The sequence below is a fragment of the Lithobates pipiens genome, unplaced genomic scaffold, assembly GCF_037356315.1.
Source record: "Lithobates pipiens isolate NorthernLeopardFrog02 unplaced genomic scaffold, aLitPip1_a1.2 Scaffold_16, whole genome shotgun sequence".
Taxonomy (NCBI): Eukaryota; Metazoa; Chordata; class Amphibia; order Anura; family Ranidae; genus Lithobates; species Lithobates pipiens.
The window spans coordinates 283,721,465-283,743,181 of NW_027507748.1; the positions used below are offsets into that span (position 1 = coordinate 283,721,465).

General features: G+C 44.0%; 1 protein-coding gene across 1 annotated transcript in view; it reads left to right on the forward strand.

Annotated features, from left to right (window-relative positions):
• The first annotated feature begins 792 nt into the window (after positions 1 to 792).
• DDX20 (DEAD-box helicase 20) overlaps positions 793 to 21,717 on the forward strand; it is a 124,766-nt gene continuing 103,841 nt past the window's right edge. Inside the window, exons 1-2 of the mRNA XM_077481533.1 lie at positions 793 to 857; positions 18,684 to 18,912. Of these exons, the coding sequence (XP_077337659.1) occupies positions 18,729 to 18,912 (184 nt within the window). The 5' untranslated portion in view covers positions 793 to 857; positions 18,684 to 18,728. The remainder of the gene's footprint in view (positions 858 to 18,683; positions 18,913 to 21,717) is intronic.

Consider the following 21,717-nt stretch of genomic DNA (forward strand, 5'->3'; position numbering starts at 1 on the left):
CACATGGTCCCTATGGTAAGGTCATAACCAGGCAGGGATCACATGACCCCCTATGGTATGGTCATAGTGATCTCTGACCTGGCCATAGACAGGAAGGAATCACATGGCCCCTAAGGTAGGTTCATAGAAATTAAATGTTTTATATTTTTTTATTGGGTATGTTTTATAGCAGAAAGTAAAAAAAATGTTTTTTCAAAATTGTCAGTCTTTGTTTATAGCGCAAAAAAATAAAACCACAGTGGTGATCAAATACCACCAAAAGAAGTTCTATTTACGGTAAAAAAAAAAAGACATCAATTTTATTTTGGTACAGTATTTCGCTAAGTCACCTGGTCAGGAAGGGGGTAAAACCTCATGGAGCTGAATTGGTTAAAGTACTGTCGTTTGTCATGATCCACAGTTTTAAAGTGTGACGTGTTCATTATTGATTTATTCAGTGCAATATCTTTTAGATTTTGTCCAAAAAAATGGGTATTACATTGTGTGCACTAAAATTCATCAGTGTATTTTGTACAACAAAAATAAATTGCGTTTGAAAAACCACACCACAAATATTGCAAGTCAAGGTGTTAAATATTTGAACTGGTCTTCACACAGCAAACCAATCACAATGCCGAAGCTCATATCGGGATTGAGAGACGCCTCATCCCTCCTGACTGCTCGGTCCACTCTCAAACCCTCCTCTCGGCGCATGCTCCGAGAATACGGCGCGCGCACTCTCTCTTCTCTCTCTCTCCCGGCAAGCCCCGCCCACTGTGCAGTTTCACATTTGTCCTTTCCCATGCTGCACCGCGAGAATCGCAGTTCGCGGACTTCCGGTTCAGTGAGGAGGAGGAAGTGTAGAGCTGCTGTCAGTGGTGAGCGGGGCAGGGATGAGGGAGTAAACCTGTGTACAGAGAAGGCGCTTTATACTGGCAACCTGTGCAGCTATGTTGTGTGCTGAAGCATGGCGCATGAGTAGAGAGCTGTGTGATAAGCGATGATTGTCATATAACCGCACGTGGCTTGTGTTCTACATACAATTCCACAACGTTTTGTATCTGGATGATATTTTCCCTTTCTTTTCCTGAACGTGTCAGTGAACTATGTTCTATACAGGGTAGTGGGAGTTACATTGGATTACCTCAGCAGTAATGTTTTATCCATGAGTAGAGCCCCAGTCTCGGGAAGTGTAGTGGGAATCCATGTTCCTGCGTGTGGTGCATAGGTCACATCTTTCTAATTGAGTGGGCTGCTTTATACCTGACTAATGCACAGAAGAAGCTCCCTTTTCAGAAGTAGACCCTGATGTGTTTTTTTTTTTTGTTTACCAATGCGCTTTGCTGCGGCTGTTATGTGATGAAATGCTCATCTTTGACACCCCGTTTTTGGTGTCATTAAGACCCCTTTCACATTGGGGTGTTTTTCAGGCACTCATCTGCAATCCCAATGTGATAGCCCGAGTGCTTTAACACTGAGGCGCTGCACTGGCAGGGTGTCAAAAAAAAGTCCTACCAACAACATCTTTGCAGTGCTATTGGAGCGGTGAATACACTGCTAAAACGCTCCTTCCCATTGAAATCAATAGGAAGCACCTGCAAAGTGCTTTTGGAGGCTCTTTACCACGTGATCAGCTGTGTCCAATCATGGATTATCACGATGTCAACCGGAAAAAAAGCCAGTGATCGGCTTTTCCTCACTCCTGTCTGACAGACACGAATAGAGTAGAGCTGATTGGCGGTTCTCCTGACGGGGGGGGGGGGGGGGGGGGGGTTTGCGCAGAATGTTTATCAGCGCAGCCCCCCCTCAGATGCCCACCCTGGACCACCAGGGAAGTGGTCAACATGTGGATGCCCAGGTAGCCATCCACATGTACAAGTGATGCCCAATCTGTGCCAGTCAGTGCCCACAAATGGGCACTGACTGGCACCATCATGTACCCATCAGTGTCATTAGTGCCGTCCGGCAGTGCCACGCTATGTCAGTGCCATGTCAGTGCCCGTCTTTGCCACGCCAGTGAAGAAGAAAATTTACTTCTTTACAAAAAAAAAATAAACAAAGAAAAACTTATTTTCAAAATTTTCTGTCTTTTATTTGTTGCACAATAAATTAAATAAAAATCCCAGGCATGATCAAATACCACCAAAAGAAAGCTCTATTTGTGGGAACAAAATGATAAAAAATTTGTTTGGGTATAGTGTTGTATGACCACGCAATTGTCATTCAAATTGCTACAGAGCTGAAAATTGGCTTGGGCAGGAAGGTGTCTTAATCTATCTTAAACTATCCAAAGTTAAAACGACAAGGGCAGAATATTTAATAGATGGAAAGTTGAAAAAAAATGACTGAAGGTCCACTTTAACAAATTCAGCCCTGGAAGGTTTTTACCCCCTTAGTGACAAGGCCATATTTGCGCTATGGCACCGCGTCACTTTAACTGACAATTGCACGGTCGTGCAACGTTGTACCCAAACAAATTATTATTATTATTTTCTTACAAATAGAGCTTTTGTTTAGTGGTATTTGATTACCTCTGCGGTTTTTTTATTTTAATTTTTTGCGCTATAAACAAAAAAACTGACAATTTAAAGAAAAAAAAAAGTACTTTCTGCTATAATACATATTAGTGGTGCACTGAATGGAAATTTTGGCGCCGAAACCAAAAATACGGGATGCACTTTGCCGAAAACGACAGTTTTTAAAAAAAAGTTAATATTTTGATATATAATTTAACTTTTTTTAAATATCAATTTAATATGAATTTATTGTTGGCCATTAATGGCAACTTTAGTGCAAGAAAAGTTCAAGAAAAAAGTCTCTATCCATCTCTTGTATTATGTCTGCAATCTCTTAAACACACCACTAATAGTATTAGAAACTTTCCATTTGGTGCACCACTAGCAGATATGATACAGGAGATGGTCAGAGACTGCAGACACGATACAAGAGATCAATGCAGCCTTGCCAGTGCATGCCAGATGCAGCCTCTCACCTGTGCCTGGATCAGAGCGGTGATCTCCTGTTGTGTCATGGAGCTGGATTTGAATTGCCCGGGCCGCAGTAACCATGTCCTGCCTCCTGTGATCACGTCACTGATTCAATGTCCTGGCACTGGATCAGTGTGCTGTCTACCACAGGAGGCAGGACATGGTTACTGCAGCCTGGGCAATTCAGCTCCCTGACACAGGGAGGTTGCTGTTTTGCAAGGAGGGGGGAGTACAGGACAGGATCTCGAGTCGCCAGGATGGCACTCGGTGGTGCAGCCACCGCTACTGTGCATGAGCAGTTATCTGTACTTTTTTTTTTGTTTTGTTTCTGCAATATCCCATAAACACAATTTTTGGCCGATATGTTTTAGCACAGATCCGGAGCGAGCGTGCACCGTTTGTCCCCATTAACAACGGCATGCTATGTGGACACACAAAAGAGGAGGAAGAGCCAAGATCATTGCCAGTGACCTGAGAAGAGGAGGATCAGAACTGCTCTGTGCAATACCACTGCACAGAGCAGGTGAGTATAACATGCTATATATATATATATGTATGTATGTATATGTATATATATATATATATATATATATATATATATATGTGTGTGTGTATATATATATGTGTGTATGTATATGTGTGAAAAAAAATATATAAGACTTTAGTAACACTTTAAGCCTAAATTTAGGCAAAAAAATCATCACAAGGGACTATCAGTGTGATGTGTCCCTTTTGCTGCTGTCTCCTTATTAATTGGAGATTATCTTTTGATCTCCCCCCTACTCCCACTGTCGTTCTCTTTCAGTTCATTAAGGGTAAATCGAGCTGAGGGAGCTGTAACGTGTACCAATAAAGAGTGCTCAACTAAGCCCATCCCTTCTGCCCACCTCCTCCATTCATAGAAGTCGTACATACGCAATCTGGAAGTGGCGTACCAGTACGTTGCTTTATAAATTAAAAGGATAATCATGTAACAGAGATCATATAAATGATATAGATGCCTAGAGAAAAAAAGTCCAAAATTGGGCACAAATTTCACAATGTAGCTGGCACGGGGGTGACCGAACCGTCACAAAGGAGGAATAGATCACACTAGGCGGATGTATTCATGTGAATCTGCTTGACTGTAAACATCAAGGAAGGTAGATAAATACTTCTTACCAACTCTGTTGGACTCACACAGTCGTATGACAGTTGAGTCTGAAAGGCTTGAGGTCACAATCTGGGACCAAGGAGTATGTGGAGGGAGGTCTGTTGAACTGATGGAGGAACTCCAAACGGCTGTATGCCCGATAATGTATTTCACAGATGGAACATCAAGGTTGTTTGTAGTCCAGCTCAGACGCGGCCCGTTACACTGATACTCCAATCTCCCCCGAATGGGGAGGAGGGTATTTGGGGGTTTAAACCAAAAAGAAGGAAAAAAAGAAAAAAGGGCTCCACATGGTGCGGGTCAAACGGTATAAAATGGTAATTTATTAAAGTCAAAAGGTTATTAATGACTTGGTGATCACAAAAAATAGAGTAAAATGAAATTAAAAGCAATGTAGGGTGCCAACAGCTAGCCCTGCTGTTGGCACCCTACATTGCTTTTAATTTCATTTTACTCTATTTTTTGTGATCACCAAGTCATTAATAACCTTTTGACTTTAATAAATTATCATTTTATACCGTTTGACCCGCACCATGTGGAGCCCTTTTTCCTTTTTTACCTTCTTTTTGGTTTAAACCCCCAAATACCCTCCTCCCCATTCGGGGGAGATTGGAGTATCAGTGTAACGGGCCACGTCTGAGTTGGACTACAAACAACCTTGATGTTCCATCTGTGAAATACATTATCGGGCATACAGCCGTTTGGAGTTCCTCCATCAGTTCAACAGACCTCCCTCCACATACTCCTTGGTCCCAGATTGTGACCTCAAGCCTTTCAGACTCAACTGTCATACGACTGTGTGAGTCCAACAGAGTTGGTAAGAAGTATTTATCTACCTTCCTTGATGTTTACAGTCAAGCAGATTCACATGAATACATCCGCCTAGTGTGATCTATTCCTCCTTTGTGACGGTTCGGTCACCCCCGTGCCAGCTACATTGTGAAATTTGTGCCCAATTTTGGACTTTTTTTCTCTAGGCATCTATATCATTTATATGATCTCTGTTACATGATTATCCTTTTAATTTATGTTGACTACACTTAGGCCTCATGCACACAGACGTTTTTACAGCCACTTTTTTGAGCTTTTTTTGCAGCTTAAAAACGGCTGTCCATGTTAGTCTATGGCTTCATGCCCACCTAGACGTTTTTGAGCTGCAAATGGCATAGGCGTTTTTAAGCTGTAAAAAAAACCCAGGACCACTGCGTTCCGTGGCGTGGAGCTAGAGCTGTAAAAACGCGAATCGCGGGAAAACGCGCATAAACGCGCACCATATTTTCTTTGTTTTCTGAGTCCTATAGCCAAGAGATGTGTTTCTTAAAAAAAGCTACTTAACGCTAACGCTAAAAAACGCGCAAAAACGCCAATGCAAAACGCGGTAAAAATCACGTTTTTAACAACAATTTTTCCAGGCATCGGAGCTAGCTTTGCAGCCAGTTTTTTAAAACGTCCGTGTGCATGAGCACTTATTACCATTGAAGCGCTACACTATTTTTACTTTTTGTTTGTTGAACTTTGTTTGTTTTTGGTGTTGGCTGCTGTTTTGGCTGTTGAGGCCTTTCCTTTATATATATTTAACTATAGCGCAGTGTTTTCCCCCTAACAGTACGTTGCTTTGCCTACAATGGCCGCTTGTCTGCATTACAGTGCGGGCAGGCACTAAGTGGTTAAACACTTAAGCCTTGTACACACGGTCAGATTATTGGACGAATTTTCGTCAGTTTTTTGTTGGATGCTAGTCTCAAATCTAAAGTGAAGAGGGTACTAAGCATCAGAAAATTTGCAGACGACAGAATTCAACCTCAGAAGTGACGAAAGGTGTTGAATTGTTTTGCATGTGTTCTTTTATTTCTGAGCATACCTAGTCTTGCTCTTCAGTTTTTTTTTTTTTTTTTTTTTTTGGCAGAAAACCGTACAAATGAAAAGAAAATTGGACGTTGTGGTCACATCAGACAAAAATTTTGTAGCCTGCACATCCATTTGAAAATTCGTAATCTGCTGTCAAAAGCATTATACTAATGATCAGAAAATTGGCAGATCGTTCATCGGAACTAATTTGTTTGTCTGAAAGCTTTAAGGGTAGGGCCTATTAACGGGTGATGCGTGCAAGATAAAGGGATGGCTTGTTTTGTTATCCAGGGTAAATGGGAGATAGGGAATGGGGTAAACGCGTTTTCCAATGGCACCCAAGCTTTGTTTTCCTGGTGTATGTGCCAATCAACTATTCTGGCAAGAAGAGTCGCATTATATTATGTATGGAGATCAGGAACTCCCAGGCCTCCACATAGTTTGGAAAGGATGAGTTTGGCCCAACTTAGTCGGAGTGGACGATGAGACCATAGAAAATCTCTACATATCATTTTGTAGGAGCGAAAAAAGGATTTGGGAATATCGATAGGGATAGCTTGCATTAGATAAAGTAATTTGGGGAGGACAGTCATTTTCAGAATAGCTACTCTGCCAAACCATGAGAAGGGGCCCCTTTGCCATTTTTGGAAGTCCGATTAATGCCGAAGGAGTGCAGAGGTAAAGTTGAGTTCAAATAATCTCAACAAATTGGATGGGATATAATGCCTAAGTACGTTAGCGCGTCATCTTCCCAACAAAACGGGAAATTGAGGCGGCATTGTTCTACTATTTTGGCAGGCAAAGAAACGTTTAACGCCTTTGATTTGTCAAAATTTATTTTCAGGTTAGAAATAGTAGAAAAGGCAGCAAGGTCTTTCAGTAGGTTTGGGAGAGTAGTAAGTGGGTTAGAAAGGTATAACATAATGTCGTCCGCGTAAGCCGCAATTTTATAGTGATTGTTTTGGATGTTAATGCCTTGGATGGAGGAGTTTTCTCTAAGCATGCGAAGCAGGGGCTCTAAGGTTAAAACAAAAATGATCGGTGAAAGTGGACATCCTTGACGTGTACCATTGGTGATAGAGAAGGCGTTCGATAGGCGGCCGTTGACTCGTATACGAGCGGTGGGGACTGAGTACAAGATTGATATCATTTGAATCATTCGAGAGGGTATACCTATGTGTTGTAGGATGGCGAACATGTAGTCCCAGGCCACTCTATCGAACGCCTTCTCAGCATCCAAAGATAAAAATAAGCCCTTGCTCTGTGATGTTGTCAACCAATGATGTATATTTAGGGTTTTAATGGTATTGTCCCTAGCCTCTCTACCAGGGACGAAACCAACTTGGTCAGGTGATACAATATGAGGGAGCAATGGGATGAAGCGATTTGCTAGAATTTTGGCAAATAACTTTGTCTACATTGAGCAGGGAAATGGGGCGGTAATTTGGGATCAATGTCTCATCCTTGCCAGGTTTGGGGATCAGGGTAATATGTGCTTGCAAAAGGTCAGTATGGGATTGTGTGTGTGGGGTGAAATTATTAAATGTGTGTAGGAAATGAGGGAGTAACAAGTCCGGAAATGCTTTGTAATACGCTGCCGGTAGGCCGTCTGGACCTGGGCTTTTACCAGTTTTAAGTTGTTTAAGGGCGCAAAGCACTTCTTCCTTAGACAGGGGGGAATCCAAGCGCCTGTTGATCTAAGGACTCAATAGGTGATGGGGAAAATTTAGACAAAAAATCTTTTATCCGTTCCGATTTATCGTTCATTTCAGCATTCGGGGACTGGTGCTGAAGATTATATAGCGAACGGAAGTATTTTACAAAATGTTCCGCAATAGCGTTCGCTTCTATTACTGAATCTCCTTTGGGCGTTAGGATCTTGTGTATGGTGTGCTTTGCTTTTTTGGTTTGTATAGCCCTTGCTAGGAACTTGCCGGCTTTATTACCAAATTCATAGAAGATTTTGTTGGATAAGGCAAATTGGCGACGCAGAGTTTTTTGGAGTTCTTCCAAAAGAAGCTCTCTGGCAGCTACCAGTTCAGTGAGGTGAGTATCAGCTAGAGATCGTTTATGTAGACGTTCGAGTGAGTGAATGCGTGTGTATAGGGAATCCAACAAAGCCTTCTTGCACTTGTGACGTTTAGCAGCCAGGGAGATGCATAATCTGTGTATGACGCATTTATGCGCTGCCCATACCGATGCGGGTGATGTCTCAGGGTTAGAATTTTCATTGAAATAGTGTGAAACACATTCCCCGATCAGGGCCTTATTTTCTGTGTCGAGTAGTAAAGAGTCATCAAGCCACCAGACAGCCGATCTAGGGCTGCAATGTTTGAATGTAAGGGTGACCGTGATGGGGTTGTGGTCGGATAACAGTATGGGCTCTATCGTGGCATTGGTCAAGTATTGTATGTCTGCCTGTGAAAGGAAGAAGTGATCAATTCTGGAGTATTTAGAATGTGGAGGGGAAAAGAAAGTGTAGTCTTTGGTGTTTTGGATCATCGGAACTAATTTAACTTCAGATTTTCTGACCATGTGTACAGGCCTTTTACTTTGGGCTATTTTACCGCAAACAAATTAACCAGATGTCCCCTCCCTATGGCTGAAGCTGTAATTCTCTGTAGTAGTAAAGTATTTCAGCGTTCTCTTCCCTGGGGTGCTCCAGTGACTTCCCCTCTGTTTACTAAACAGTGTTGCTTGCTGTGGTGCCTCTACTACTTAAAAGCCCTGTATTTTTTCATTGAATACAAGGCGCTCTTTAATGGTCCAAGAGGGAGATAATGTCATCCGCTGCTCCACTTCAGAACGCCTTGTATTCATTGAAAAAAAATATATAAGGGATCTCTTGAGTGGTGAAGGTGCGGGAGACTCTGTATATTTAGTGCACACAAATTAAACCACTCATCCACCCGCCAGAAGAGAGAAACTGAGAATTAAAGCTTTGCCATCAGCCACACAGTTGTGGCATATGGATAACTCAATTGGGCCAAGTCAGGAGAGTAAGTGTTTTTCAAGATGTTTTAACCCCAAAAAAAAAAATTGTTCCCTTGTAGCAGGTTAAACCGCATAGTGCTTATGTCTAATCTGTCCCGTTCTATGCTGTAAAAAAAAAAAAAACCTGGTTGATCCTGCCTCTTCTTGTGTCCCTCTATGTAAACTGACCACGGTAATCATGGCTGCTGATCCATGATAGTTAAAGGTGCCTCCGTTATCCCACTTCTCTCCTCTAGCCCCCCCCCCCCCCCCAACCTGTTAGCTCCTCTGTTCTACACAGTGTAAATGTATGCATAAATTTATGCCTCTACCTTATTTCAGATTGTTTTCTGTTCGGTCATGTGACTTCTGGCCTCTCTCCTCCCACGATCTAAGGCAGGGGTCTCAAACTGGTGGCCCTCCAGATGTTGCGAAACTACAATTCCCATCATGCCATTGCCTTTGGGAGTCTTGCTCTTAACTGTCAGCCTTGCAATGCCTCATGGGACTTGTAGTTTTTCAACAGCTGGAGGGCCACCAGTTTGATATCTCTGATCTAAGGGCTAGAGCAGGAGGGGCTGAGCGGACAGCACGAGTGTTCACGTGACCTCCCGGATGACATCGGTGGGGGATCTCGGCCCGTCCCGCTGTAGTCCTTAGATCGGTGGAGGAAAGAGGCCGAAGATGATGTGACTGAACAGAAACGATCTGAAATAAGGTAGTCAGAGGCATAATTGTATACAAATATTTACAGTGTCTTTATGGCTTGGTAGAACAGAGGGGCTGGCAGTAATTTTTCTTTGACTCTACAACTACTTTAACCACTTACAAACCGGACCATTTTGATGGTCAAAGACCAGACCACTTTTTGCGATTCGGCACTGCGTCGCTTTAACTGACAATTGGGCGGTTGTGCGACGTGGCTCCCAAACAAAATTGACGTCCTTTTTTTCCCACAAATAGAGCTTTCTTTTGGTGTTATTTGATCATCCCTGCGGTTTTTATTTTTTGTGCTATAAACAAAAATAGAGCGACAATTTTGAAAAAAACACATTATTTTTTACTTTTTGTTATAATAAATATCCCCCAAAAATATATATAAAAAAAACATTTTTTTCCCCTCAGTTTAGGCCGATAGGTATTCTTCTACATATTTTTGTTAAAAAAATCGCAATAAGCGATTACTGATTGGTTTGCGCAAAAGTTATAGCGTTTACAAAATAGGGATAGTTTTATGGCATTTTTATTAGTCTTTTTTTTTTTTTTTTTTTTTTTTTTTACTAGTAATGGCGGCGATCAGCGATTTGGTTGGACTTTCATTTAGTGAACACTGATCTCTGCTCCAATCACATGGAGCAGAGATCAGCGTCACTAGTTGCTAGGCAGAATGGACAAATGCTGTTTACAACGGCACTTCTCCAGTCAGCCGTCCCGTGAGACGATCACGGGTATGCCCGCGGTGATCAAGTCTGCGGGACCCACGACCGGACTCACGGGGGTCCCGACCGGCACGCGAGCGCAGGGCGGCATTGAAGATTGGACGTACCTGTACGCCAATATGCCTGCCCGTGCCATTCTGCCGACGTACATCGGCGTGCGCTGGTCGGGAACCGGTTAAAGTTATGTAATTTCTGGAGTTATTTTATAAAAGCCCAACTCCAGCTTGGGCAAAGGTTACAGCACAGTTGCTTAGACCCCCTTTCATGCTGCGGAAGTTTTCAGGCATTTTAGTTCTAGAAATAGCACCTGAAAACTGTCTCCCATGCCACCCGAGTTGAAAGCCCGAGTGCTTTCACACTGGGGCAGTGCGCTTGCAGGACATTAGAGAAAGTCCTGCAAGCAGCATCTTTGTGACGGTTTGCAACGAATGTGCAGCACTTCTGGAAGTGCCGCAACACAGCCATTTTTAACCCCTGCTTTGGGGTTAAAAGCGGGGCTTAAACAGTGGTAAAGCACTGCTAAAACGAGCTGCGCTTTACTGCTAACGCACGGGCGGACTCAGTGTGGAAGGTAGGGGTGCAACGGATCATCACCGATCCGTGATCCGAACGGGTCACCCTGTTCGGATTGGCACACCCCACGATCCGTGGAGCTCTCTGCTGTCTCAGCCTTAGGAAAGGCCGTGGCTTCGGGCTAGCTCTGGAGCGGCGGCCATCTTGGTACACTCGTTGGCCGTTTACAATGTGATCGCTCCGTCAAATCATGTCATGACGCCGGTTCCTCTCGCCCCACTGTGTACTGATCTGTACAGTGGAGGGGAGAGATCGGATGGCAGCAGCGCTGTGGGCTGGATCTGTAGTGCCCACATATGGGTACACAGACCGCAAGTAGGAGGCTCTTCCCCAAAGATTCTCAGGGTAATACTTGGTATTCCTGGCCAAAAATTTGTGTTTTTTTTTTTTTGCACGTCTTTGTGCATACGAACATACACTCGTGAAATACATTCTAGCTCTCAGAATGAGGTTTTAAAATCTTCAAATAAACTTTTATGTATATACGTGTGTAAAATACTGACTAGCAAAACTGATTTTTTTTTTTTTTTTTGTTTACTCATCTATACACTGTGCTATAATGAGGAGAAAATTAATTTTGGGACTTTAAATGAGGCAGGAACCAAAGGGGTAATTGCCACCATACCTATCATTGATTAAAATTGAGAGCAAGAGGTGGGACTTTATATGAAGCACACAGCAGCACAAAAGTAAGTCAAGTGACTGGAAAATATTGTTTATTTATGTTGTGTAAGCTAACATGCAACTAAATGGGTATATAACCTCCAAAAGCATTTGATCATTTACAACATAAGTTATGTAGTAGTCTGCAATCATTGAAATATTTATAGAACAAACAATGGATACACTTTTATAAACATAGGTAAACAAAACTAAATATAACAAAAAATGTGAAGAGGGGATAAAAATAATAAAAAGAAATAAACATTCATATACTGAATGATTATAGACATGAATAAAACCGTAGAGAATATAAATTGGTCCATGGTAGAATGGGGTAGAATTGTAGTAAAATGTAAGGCTTGGCGCGTTTCACTGCCTTATAGCCGCTCATCCGAAGCATAAACCATGGAAAATATCTAAAAACAAAAATATATTTTTAAATTTTCCTTTACACCCTTTATCACTCACCGCTCACCTCACTCATTATTTTCACCTTTTTATAATCATTTCATATTCAACAGTATTCACCTTTCTTTCTCATGCATTTACCTTGCTTCTTAGGTTTTTCATCAGGCTCACTCCTTTTCCTTTCACAGGGTTGTCCATTCACACACCCATGGCCCACAAATTGTCTATACTGGTTGGTATCGCCCTTTTGGCGACCGCAGTGCCTGGAGATGAGACCTTGTGATTTATTTTTTTGGCGACTTTCAATGCTGCACTGCCGCTGCACAGATGTTGGTTCAATATGCAAGCTGGTAACCTTTTTATATAAAAAAAAAATTTCCTTTTATTTGCCCAACCAAAATCAATTATCCTTTTGACCATTTAATTTTTTTTTTTTGATATTTTCCATGGTTTATGCTTCTGATGAGCGGCTATAAGGCCGTGAAACGTGCCAAGCCTTACATTTTACTACCATTCTACCATGGACCAATTTTATATTCTCTACAGTTTTATTCATGTCTATAATCATTCAGTATATGAATTATGCTTATTTTATTTTTTTTTTATTTCTCTCCCCTCTTCTCATTTTTTTGGTTTTATATTTAGATTTTTGTTTTTATTTACCTATGTTTATAAAAGTGTATCCATGTTTTGTTCTATAAATATTTCAATGATTGCAGACTACTAGGTAACTTATGTTGTAAATGATCAAATGCTTTTGGAGGTTATATACCCATTTAGTTGTATATTTACATTATACAACATGAATGAACAGTATTTGCCAGTCACTTGACTTTTGTGTTGCTCTGTGCTTCATATAAAGTCCCACCTCTTGCTCTCAATTTTCTACACGGTGCTAGTTTATGCACCTGTGTGTACAGGCACATTGAAAACAAGTTGCATTTAGATTATATTCGCACTAAGGCATTATTGGGCTAAAAATAGCGCCTGTAATGCGCCTGGAAATGCCTCCCCTGCAGCCCTAGTGTAAGGCTCGGTTCACACAGGGGCGACACGACTTCAGGACGACTTTGTGAGGCAACTTGGAGACGACTTGAACACGACTTTTAGACACGACCTGGGGCGACTTACAAGTCGCCCCAGGCCAGGCGACTTTTGCCGTGGCCAATCAGAGAATGAGCTCTGAAGGGGGAACTCCACGCCAAATTTCTGAAAAAAAAATTGGCGTGGGTTCCCCCTCCGAGAGCATACCAGGCCCTTAGGTCTGGTATGGATTCCAAGGGGAACCCCCCCTACGCCGAAAAGGCGTGGGGGTCCCCCCCCAGATCCACACCAGACCCTTATCCGAGCACGCTACCCGGCTGGCCAGGAAAGGGGGTGGGGACGAGGGGGGGCGTGCGGCCCCCCCACCCCAAAGCACCTTGTCCCCATGTTGATGAGGACAAGGGCCTCTTCCCGACAACCCTGGCCGTTGGTTGTCGGGGTCCTTTAATAAGGGGGCCCCCGGATACCGGCCCCCCACCCTATGTGAATGAGTATGGGGTACAATGTACTCCTACCCCATTCACCTGTAAAATAAAAGTACAAAAAAAACACAACACACGAGATAAAATAATTTATTGCACAGCTCCGGGGGTCTTCCGTCTTCGGGGGTCTTCTCGCCGGACTCCTCCGCTATCTTCTTGTAGCTCTTTTACTAGCGGAGGAGCCCGGCATTCTTCTTCGTCGCCGCGGCCTCTTCTTCCGACTTCGGGGGTCTTGTCCCCCTCTTCGGTTCTTCTGCCGGGCCACCGCGCCTTCTTATAGCTCTTTTACAGGCGGTGGCCCGGTCTTCTGTCGCGGCGGCCGCCTTCCGTTCTTCTTCTCCAGGAGATGTTGACTCGACGTTCTCTCCGGCCGCAATGCCAGGGACGCGCTGCCACTTATATAGGGACAAGGGGCAGTGTCACATGGGTTGATGTCACATGGGTTGATGTCACATGGTGACCCCGCCCCCTTATGATGTCACAGTCCCGGAGGATGCTGGGACTGTCACCATGTGACATCAACCCATGTGACCAACCCATGTGACATCAATCCATGTGACACTGCCCCTTGTCCCTATATAAGTGGCAGCGCAGCGCGTCCCTGGCATTGCGGCCGGAGATGACGTCGAGTCAACATCTCCAGGAGAAGAAGAAGAACGGAAGGCGGCGACGGCGACAGAAGACCGGGCCACCGCCTGTAAAAGAGCTATAAGAAGGCGCGGTGGCCCGGCAGAAGAACCGAAGAGGGGGACAAGACCCCCGAAGTCGGAAGAAGAGGCCGCGGTGACGAAGAAGAATGCCGGCCTCCTCCGCTAGTAAAAGAGCTACAAGAAGATAGCGGAGGAGTCCGGCGAGAAGACCCCCGAAGACAGAAGACCCCCGGAGCTGTGCAATAAAGTATTTTATCTCGTGTGTTGTGTTTTTTTTGTACTTTTATTTTACAAGTGAATGGGTAGGGGTACATTGTACCCCATACTCATTCACATAGGGTGGGGGGCCGGTATCCGGGGGCCCCCTATTAAAGGGGGCTCCCGGATTCCGATAAGCCCCCCACCCGCAGACCCCGACAACCAACGGCCAGGGTTGTCGGGAAGAGGCCCTTGTCCTCATCAACATGGGGACAAGGTGCTTTGGGGTGGGGGGGGCCGCACGCCCCCCTCCCCCAAGGCATCCCCCCATGTTGAGGGCACGCGGCCTGGTACGGCTCAGGAGGGGTGGGCGCCTGCTCGTCCCCACCCCCTTTCCTGGCCGGCCGGGTAGCGTGCTCGGATAAGGATCTGGGGGGGACCCCCACGCCGTTTTTTTCGGCGTAGGGGGTTCCCCTTGGAATCCATACCAGACCTAAGGGCCTGGTATGCTCTCGGAGGGGGAACCCACGCCAAATTTTTTTTCAGAAATTGGGCGTGGAGTTCCCCCTTCAGAGCTAATAATTCTGTCAAAGTCTCCTTCATATAGACAGAGATCCGACTTGGAGGCGACCTCCATTGAAATCAATGGGTACAAGTCGCCTACAAGTCGGATTGAAGTAGTACAGGAACTTCTTTTGAAGTCGAAGGCGACTTCAGTAGCGTGCATTAAGACGGCTCTCATTCACTTACATTGATTTTTAAATGTTGTCCGACCTGAGGCGACTAGGGGCGACCTGAAGTCGGATCGCAGTTGCCTCTGTGTAAACCGAGCCTAAGAGAAAGAAAAGGGGAAAACACGGCGCTATGCTGAACCAACACAAAAAAAATTGCAAAAACAGCTGCCAACACTTCAAACAAACAAAGTTCAACAAATATAAAACAACAAATAGTGTAGCGCTGAATTGGATAACAAATCTATGTAGAAAGATAATGTAGTTGTGAAAGAGCAAAATATAAATATACAAAAAAATCGTGAATACTGAAAACCCAAAAAATAGGTAAAACACAGTAAAAAAAGTCCACTTGTATAAACTAGTGCACAAATGTTGTGGTGGGTCTTCCTCACAAAGGAATCAGGAGTTTTACGGATCAAGTGCAACCAGATATATCAACTTGTCTGAAGTGATCTAAAAGGTAGGTAGAGTACTCTTACCAGAGAAGGTGGACTCATCAGTCTTACGACAGTTGAGTCAAAAACGCTTGGGATCCAAACATGGAACCAGATAATGGATTGTAGATAGTCAAACCGGATGCTGGGGAGACTTCAAACGATGGGAGCCCATGAAGGACGTCTCTCGGAGTATTCCTCAGGTTGTCCGGATCGGATATGGCCCGTTTGGGGTTCCAGCCCCAAATATAGGAGAAGGTTCACAAAAATATAATAAAGAAAAAGGAAAGCTCCAAATGGTGCAGGTCAAAAAGTAACCATTTAGGTTTTATTTAAAAGGTCATAAAAATGGACAAAAGTTATGACATGTGATCACAAAAAACAGAATAAAAGCAATGTGGGGTGCCAGATGCAAGTCTGACGCGTTTCGACAAAGTATGTCTTCAACAGGGGCAGGGCATGCCCCTGTTGAAGACATACTTTGTCGAAATGCGTCCATTGACACAAACAGTAGGACTCTGCCCCCCCCCCCCTCTCCCTTGCCACTGGCTTTGATTGACAGCACTGGGGCCCCCAGTGCTCCAGCAGAGCCAACGAGACCTGGAAGTGAGGGGAAAGTAAATCTGCAGACATACATGGCCCTGGATCGAATGAGGGCTCAGGTAATTTATAGAAGTATAGCCAAAACTCGTTTGGCTATACTTCTCCTATGGATCACAGGAGTTCAATTCGTTTTGCACTCCTGTGACCCATTTTCTGCAGAGCGGACTGAAATAATTAATTTTCATTCCAGACACCGCATTATCCTGACCACTGGATCCGCCAGGTGCCTGGACTGATGCCCGCCTCATCCTCTCAGCGAGCCGCTCAGAGCCTGAGACAGACGGTCCGCCTCCTCCACAGCTCGGCGCCCCAATGAGCAAGGAGTGAGTAGATTGCTGTGACTGTCTGCAGCTGTCTGCTCACAGGGCTCTGTAAACCAAGCGATCGGAGGAGTTTGATCGCTCGGTTATCAGTGTAGAGGACCATGGGACAGATACAGCATTGGATTAATGCTGCATCCACCTAGGTACGTATGATTGGGGGAAGAAAATATTTACATCTTTTTAAGGGGAGGCTAAGGGGGTGATTTGAATTATCTGCCCTCAACACAAAACAATATGGTCGAAATCCAGTACAGCTCACCATCCAAATAACATCATTCCTACAGTAAAGCATGGAGGTTGTAATTTCCTTTTATGGGGAGGCTGCTATGCAGCAGGGACTTGAGCACTTGTCAGGATAGAAGAGAAAATGGTTGATGCAAAATAATGCCAGAAAGTTGTCAGTGGGAAGAAGGTTTCCCTTGCATGCTCTTGCATACCCTAGTCGGAGCCTGGACTTAAGTATAGAGGTCGGCAGACTTGCTTGGCCTCTTTTACACTAGGCTTAAATGCCAGTTTTTGCCTCTAAATTCCTAGATTGTCACCCTGCACACACAGGTGTTTACAGGCGTATTAGAAGAGGAGCATTAGGAGGCTGAAGAAAAAAACAGGAGAGGAACATTTTGGGCAGAGCAAACGGAGTACACATATGCAACTTAATGCATTCTAATGACCAGAATATTCATTTATTCTGTTCAATAGAAAGCGTTAATGAGCGTAAACACGTGCAATATGCAGCATCTAAGACATTTTTTTTTTTTTTTTTTTTTAAATGGCTTTCATTCAGAGGAGGAGCTGAGCAAACACATTGGGGTATATTTACTAAAAGCAAATACACTTTGCAGTTGAAAGTGCAGTCGCTGTAGATATGAGGGGAAGCTCTGCTGATTTTATCATCCAATCATGTACAAGCAAAAATGCTGTTTTTTATTTTCCTTGCATGCACCCCCCTCAGATCTACAGCGACTGCACTTCCAAGTGCAAAGTGGATTTGCATTTAGTAAATAACCCCCAAAGTGGGCAAAATGAGAATCCCGATTTTTATTTATTCATTAAAGTCATTTTTTCCCCAAAAAATTGCATTTGAAAGACTGCTGCAAAACAAATACATTGTGACATAAAATATTGCACAACCACCATTTTATTCTCTAGGGTCTCTACTAAAAAAAATATGTTTGGGGCCTCTAATGTCTAGCATTTTCTAGCAAAAAAAAATAAAAAATTTAACTTAAACAACCATCAGAAGAAAAAGGTTTAGTGTTTAACTTTCCTAATTTACATACAGAAGTCTATTCCTTTTAATATAAAAGACAAATTGATACAATGTTTAGACTTAACATACCACCGACAGAATGTTTTAAAACTTGGCAGACTGCCCAGACTTTGACTTTTGACTGCTGAGAGCAAAGAGAAAATTCTCTGCATACCAAAGATAGGGAAAACCTTTGTCAAGATCACAGTGGGAAAAAAAATAGCAATAACTATTCTTGCCAATTAATTGTGCAGCTTTAGGCTGCTTTCACACTGGGGCGGTATTCAGGCGTTACAGCGCTATAAATAGCGCCTGTGTAACGCCTGAAAAAAACCGGCCCCTTTAACTCCAGTGTGAAAGCCGGAGGGCTTTCACACTGGAGCGATGCGCTGGCAGGACGGTGAAAAAAGTCCTGCCAGCCGCATCTTTGCAGCGGTGAAGGAGCGGTGTATTCACCGCTCCTATACCGCTGCTACCCATTGAAATCAATGGGACACCGCGGCAATACCGCCGGCAAAGCGCCGCTGCAGCGGCGCTTTGCGGGCGGGTTTAACCCCTTTTCGGCCGCTAGCGGGGGTTAAAACCACCCCGCTAGCGCCCGCACACCGCCGCTAAAACGACGGTAAAGCGCCGCTAAAAATAGCGGCGCTTTACCGCCGACGCTGCTCTCGCCCCAGTGTGAAAGCAGCCTTAGTGTGCCTGAGGCCTTATTTTGTCCTTCATTGGATGTATCTGGCATTATAGTTGCTTATAAAGTGACAAAAAGTAAACCTGAAAATCTTGCATTTTACTTTTTGTTTAAAATAAGTCTTATTAAAACGGTTGCAAAGTTGCAAATGATTGGTCTACTAAGTTTTTATTTTTCATATTAGAATTTTGTATTCTCATGCTAAGTTTTATTTCCATTGCCCATATATAATAACTGTTAACCATTCTACTTTAGGCTGTGAATTCAAAAGTTGTATCTTACCATCCCCGTAAAAGAAACATGGCTGCACACTTATTGGGCTCTCGGCCAAGAACAGAAGATGTACTCCAAGCTACAGGGGAAGCTCAGGATTTTAAAAGTCTGCTATTGTCACAGCCTATACTTGAGGGCTTGGAGGCTGCAGGATTCACCAAACCATCTCCAGTACAGAGCAAAGCTATACCACTTGGGAGATGTGGACTTGGTGAGTTGGTAAATGAAAGCTTTGAGACATACAAATTTGTTGGTATGTTTCCATTTAAAAAAAAAAAAACTAAATTTTTATTGAAATAACTTAAAACTGGTCAAAGTACTTACTATTGTGTATTCTCCATTTTCAATATAAATCAGACTTTACCTTTTAATTAAATAGAATATTTTAAAAGTAAAACAAATCAAAGCTTGCTTGAAAGCCTACTAGCAGTTTTCGTAAAGTGGCAATCAACACTCCCATTAGGATCTGTGTTCATTTACAAACTGGAGCTGAATGGTACTTTACAAGCTTCATAAAAAAGTTTGCTGTTCACACTGTTCTTATACAAGCGGAAGCCTGTATGAAACGGGCCTAACCTAATCCAACCAATTGCTGCAAACAAGTGACATCTGTAGCTGTCAGTGAGATTTTATGCACCTGCTAATAGGTACTTTGGCCAACTCTTCTTTAGCAAACTGCTCCAGCTATCTTTAGGTTTCAATAGGATCCAGATTTGGGCTCAAAGGAGGCCACTTTAGACTAGACCAATGTTTTGTTGTTAGTCATTCTTGGGTTCTTTTAAATGTTTGTGTTGGGTCATTATCCTGCTAAAGAGGCAGAGCTTTCTGACACTTAATACATTTGTACCAGAATTCCCTGATAGTCTTGAGATTTCATTCTAGGCACTCTATGCCAGATGTAGCTGTCTGTGAATATAGAGATGATGTGACTTTCCAATAACTTTTTCTTTCAAGTCCTCATTGGTCTTTTTCCTTTTGAGTCCACTGTCACTCAAAATCAGACAGTTGATGCAAGCAGACCCTGACGTACAGTACTTTGTCCTTGGAGTTCAGCTTGTATCTTATAAGAAGTTTTCTTTCTATCATTCACTAGCATTCTGTTTAAAGTGGTTGTAAAGGTTGAAGGTTTTTTTTTTTTTTTTACCTTCATGCATCCTATGCAGGTTGGTTAGTGGGTTGGCTACGCTTTCGGCATGGATCAGCTGCTCGTTTTGTTAGGGGTTGAGCACAAAGTTTATACTCGCCTGATCTGCTGATCCCTCCGGAACACTGTACTCCCTCACAAGTCCTGCAGTGGACTGATCATGTCTATGGAGTGTGCTAACATCAAGAGCAATCTATTTTCTCAAGGTGTCTTCTAGGCTGGCACCCTGAGAGATGACTGGTCCCACCTGATGGGAAACGCAATCAAGAAAGAGATCAAAAACCCAAAACAGATGGCTGCAGGTCTGGGAGCCGGACCGCAGGCTTGGGAAGCCTCAGGGTATGGTAGGGCTTGCCCTTCTATGGGGGGGGGAGCTCCCCCAGAGAAATGAGGGACCCTGGGCACAGTGGGGCATCTAGAACCTCAGTAACCACGTTTCCTGCTCATTTCTCCTTACCTGATGGAGTTGTCAATTTGCAGGAGGCTGGCAGTCAGGTCTCCCATGGGGCACGCCATGCATGGCTGGCCCAGACTTGTGACTCCAGGGTCGCACTGTGTGTGGCTGGTAGGGAGCAACGCCTATTGCTGGTGCTGAGGAGATGAGGTGAGCACCATCATCCTAGGAAGGAAATTATGCAACCCACCCCTTACACCGGAAATTACATTGCTGCCTCTCTCAAGTAGGGCACTTCCAGTCTGTAAGGCTTCAAGAAAATGGCAGAGGTGGCGTGGAGGTATCTCGCACTCAGGAACATATACTGGACTGCGGCAGAGCAGACATCCACATCCTGCTCTCACCAGAGACATTAGGCACGGAGGTGTGCACTGGTATGGAGCGAGAGGAGGTGCCCATAACGGCCAGAGCAATGGAGGAGGCAACATCAGGGACCAAATGGACCGCCGGTCCAAGACCCTCCTGCGCAGGGCCTGGGAGACCATACAGCGGCCGTGAGTCCAGCCCTGGCGTCAGCTTGCATGGCCAGGAATGCAGACATATGGGTGACCAAGCTAATAGATCATATATTACGTACTTCCAAGTCCAAACAGGTCATAGACTCCTTGGATTAGAAGGGCTGTGGCCTACTTGGCAGACGCTGCCATTGAAAGAGTGCATACAACCACAGTCTGCTGCCCTCCCAAACTCTGCCAGTAGAGCCTTGTGGGTTAAGACCTGGGATGGGGGGGGCTCACACGTCATAGTCACGGTTATGTGGTGTGCAGTTCGAGGGCTCCCTGCTCTTTGGCAATTTTAAAGCAGGCCATATCTGGGTCTATGGAGAAGGGCAAGAAGTTTCCCGTGAAACCTAAAAAAAAGATAAGGGAACATTTTTTTTTTTTGAGGTCCCCAGGTTAATAACCGGTTCTGGAATAAGTAGGAAGGCAAGAAATGGGGCGTCGGCGGGGACAAGCAAAAGGGATGTTTCCTCTTTTCCAGCCCAAAACCTGCCGACAGAGTCTAAATGACGCCTACAACTGATAAGAGAGGGCTACAAGTTGGAGCTTCTCTCCGTACCCTTTTCAAGTTTCCTTCTCACCAGACTACCCAAAGACAACAGAAAGTGGTAGGCCTCTTAGAGGGGGTCATATTATTGGTTCCACCAGAACAACGTGGACGGGGGTTTTATTCCCACATTTTTTATGGTCCCAAAGCCTTGTCTTATAATAAACGTAAAAAGACTAAACCAGTTCCTACGGTACAATAAATTCCTTATGGAAAGTGTGGTATACCATCGGGTGCATCTCTTGAAGGAGGTCTTCATGGTCACAATAGACCTAAAGGATGCATACCTTCATGTCCCCATTTGTCCAAAATACCAGGACTTGCTACATTTTGCAGTTCTCATGAAGCTGGGCGTCCAGCACTGGCAGTTT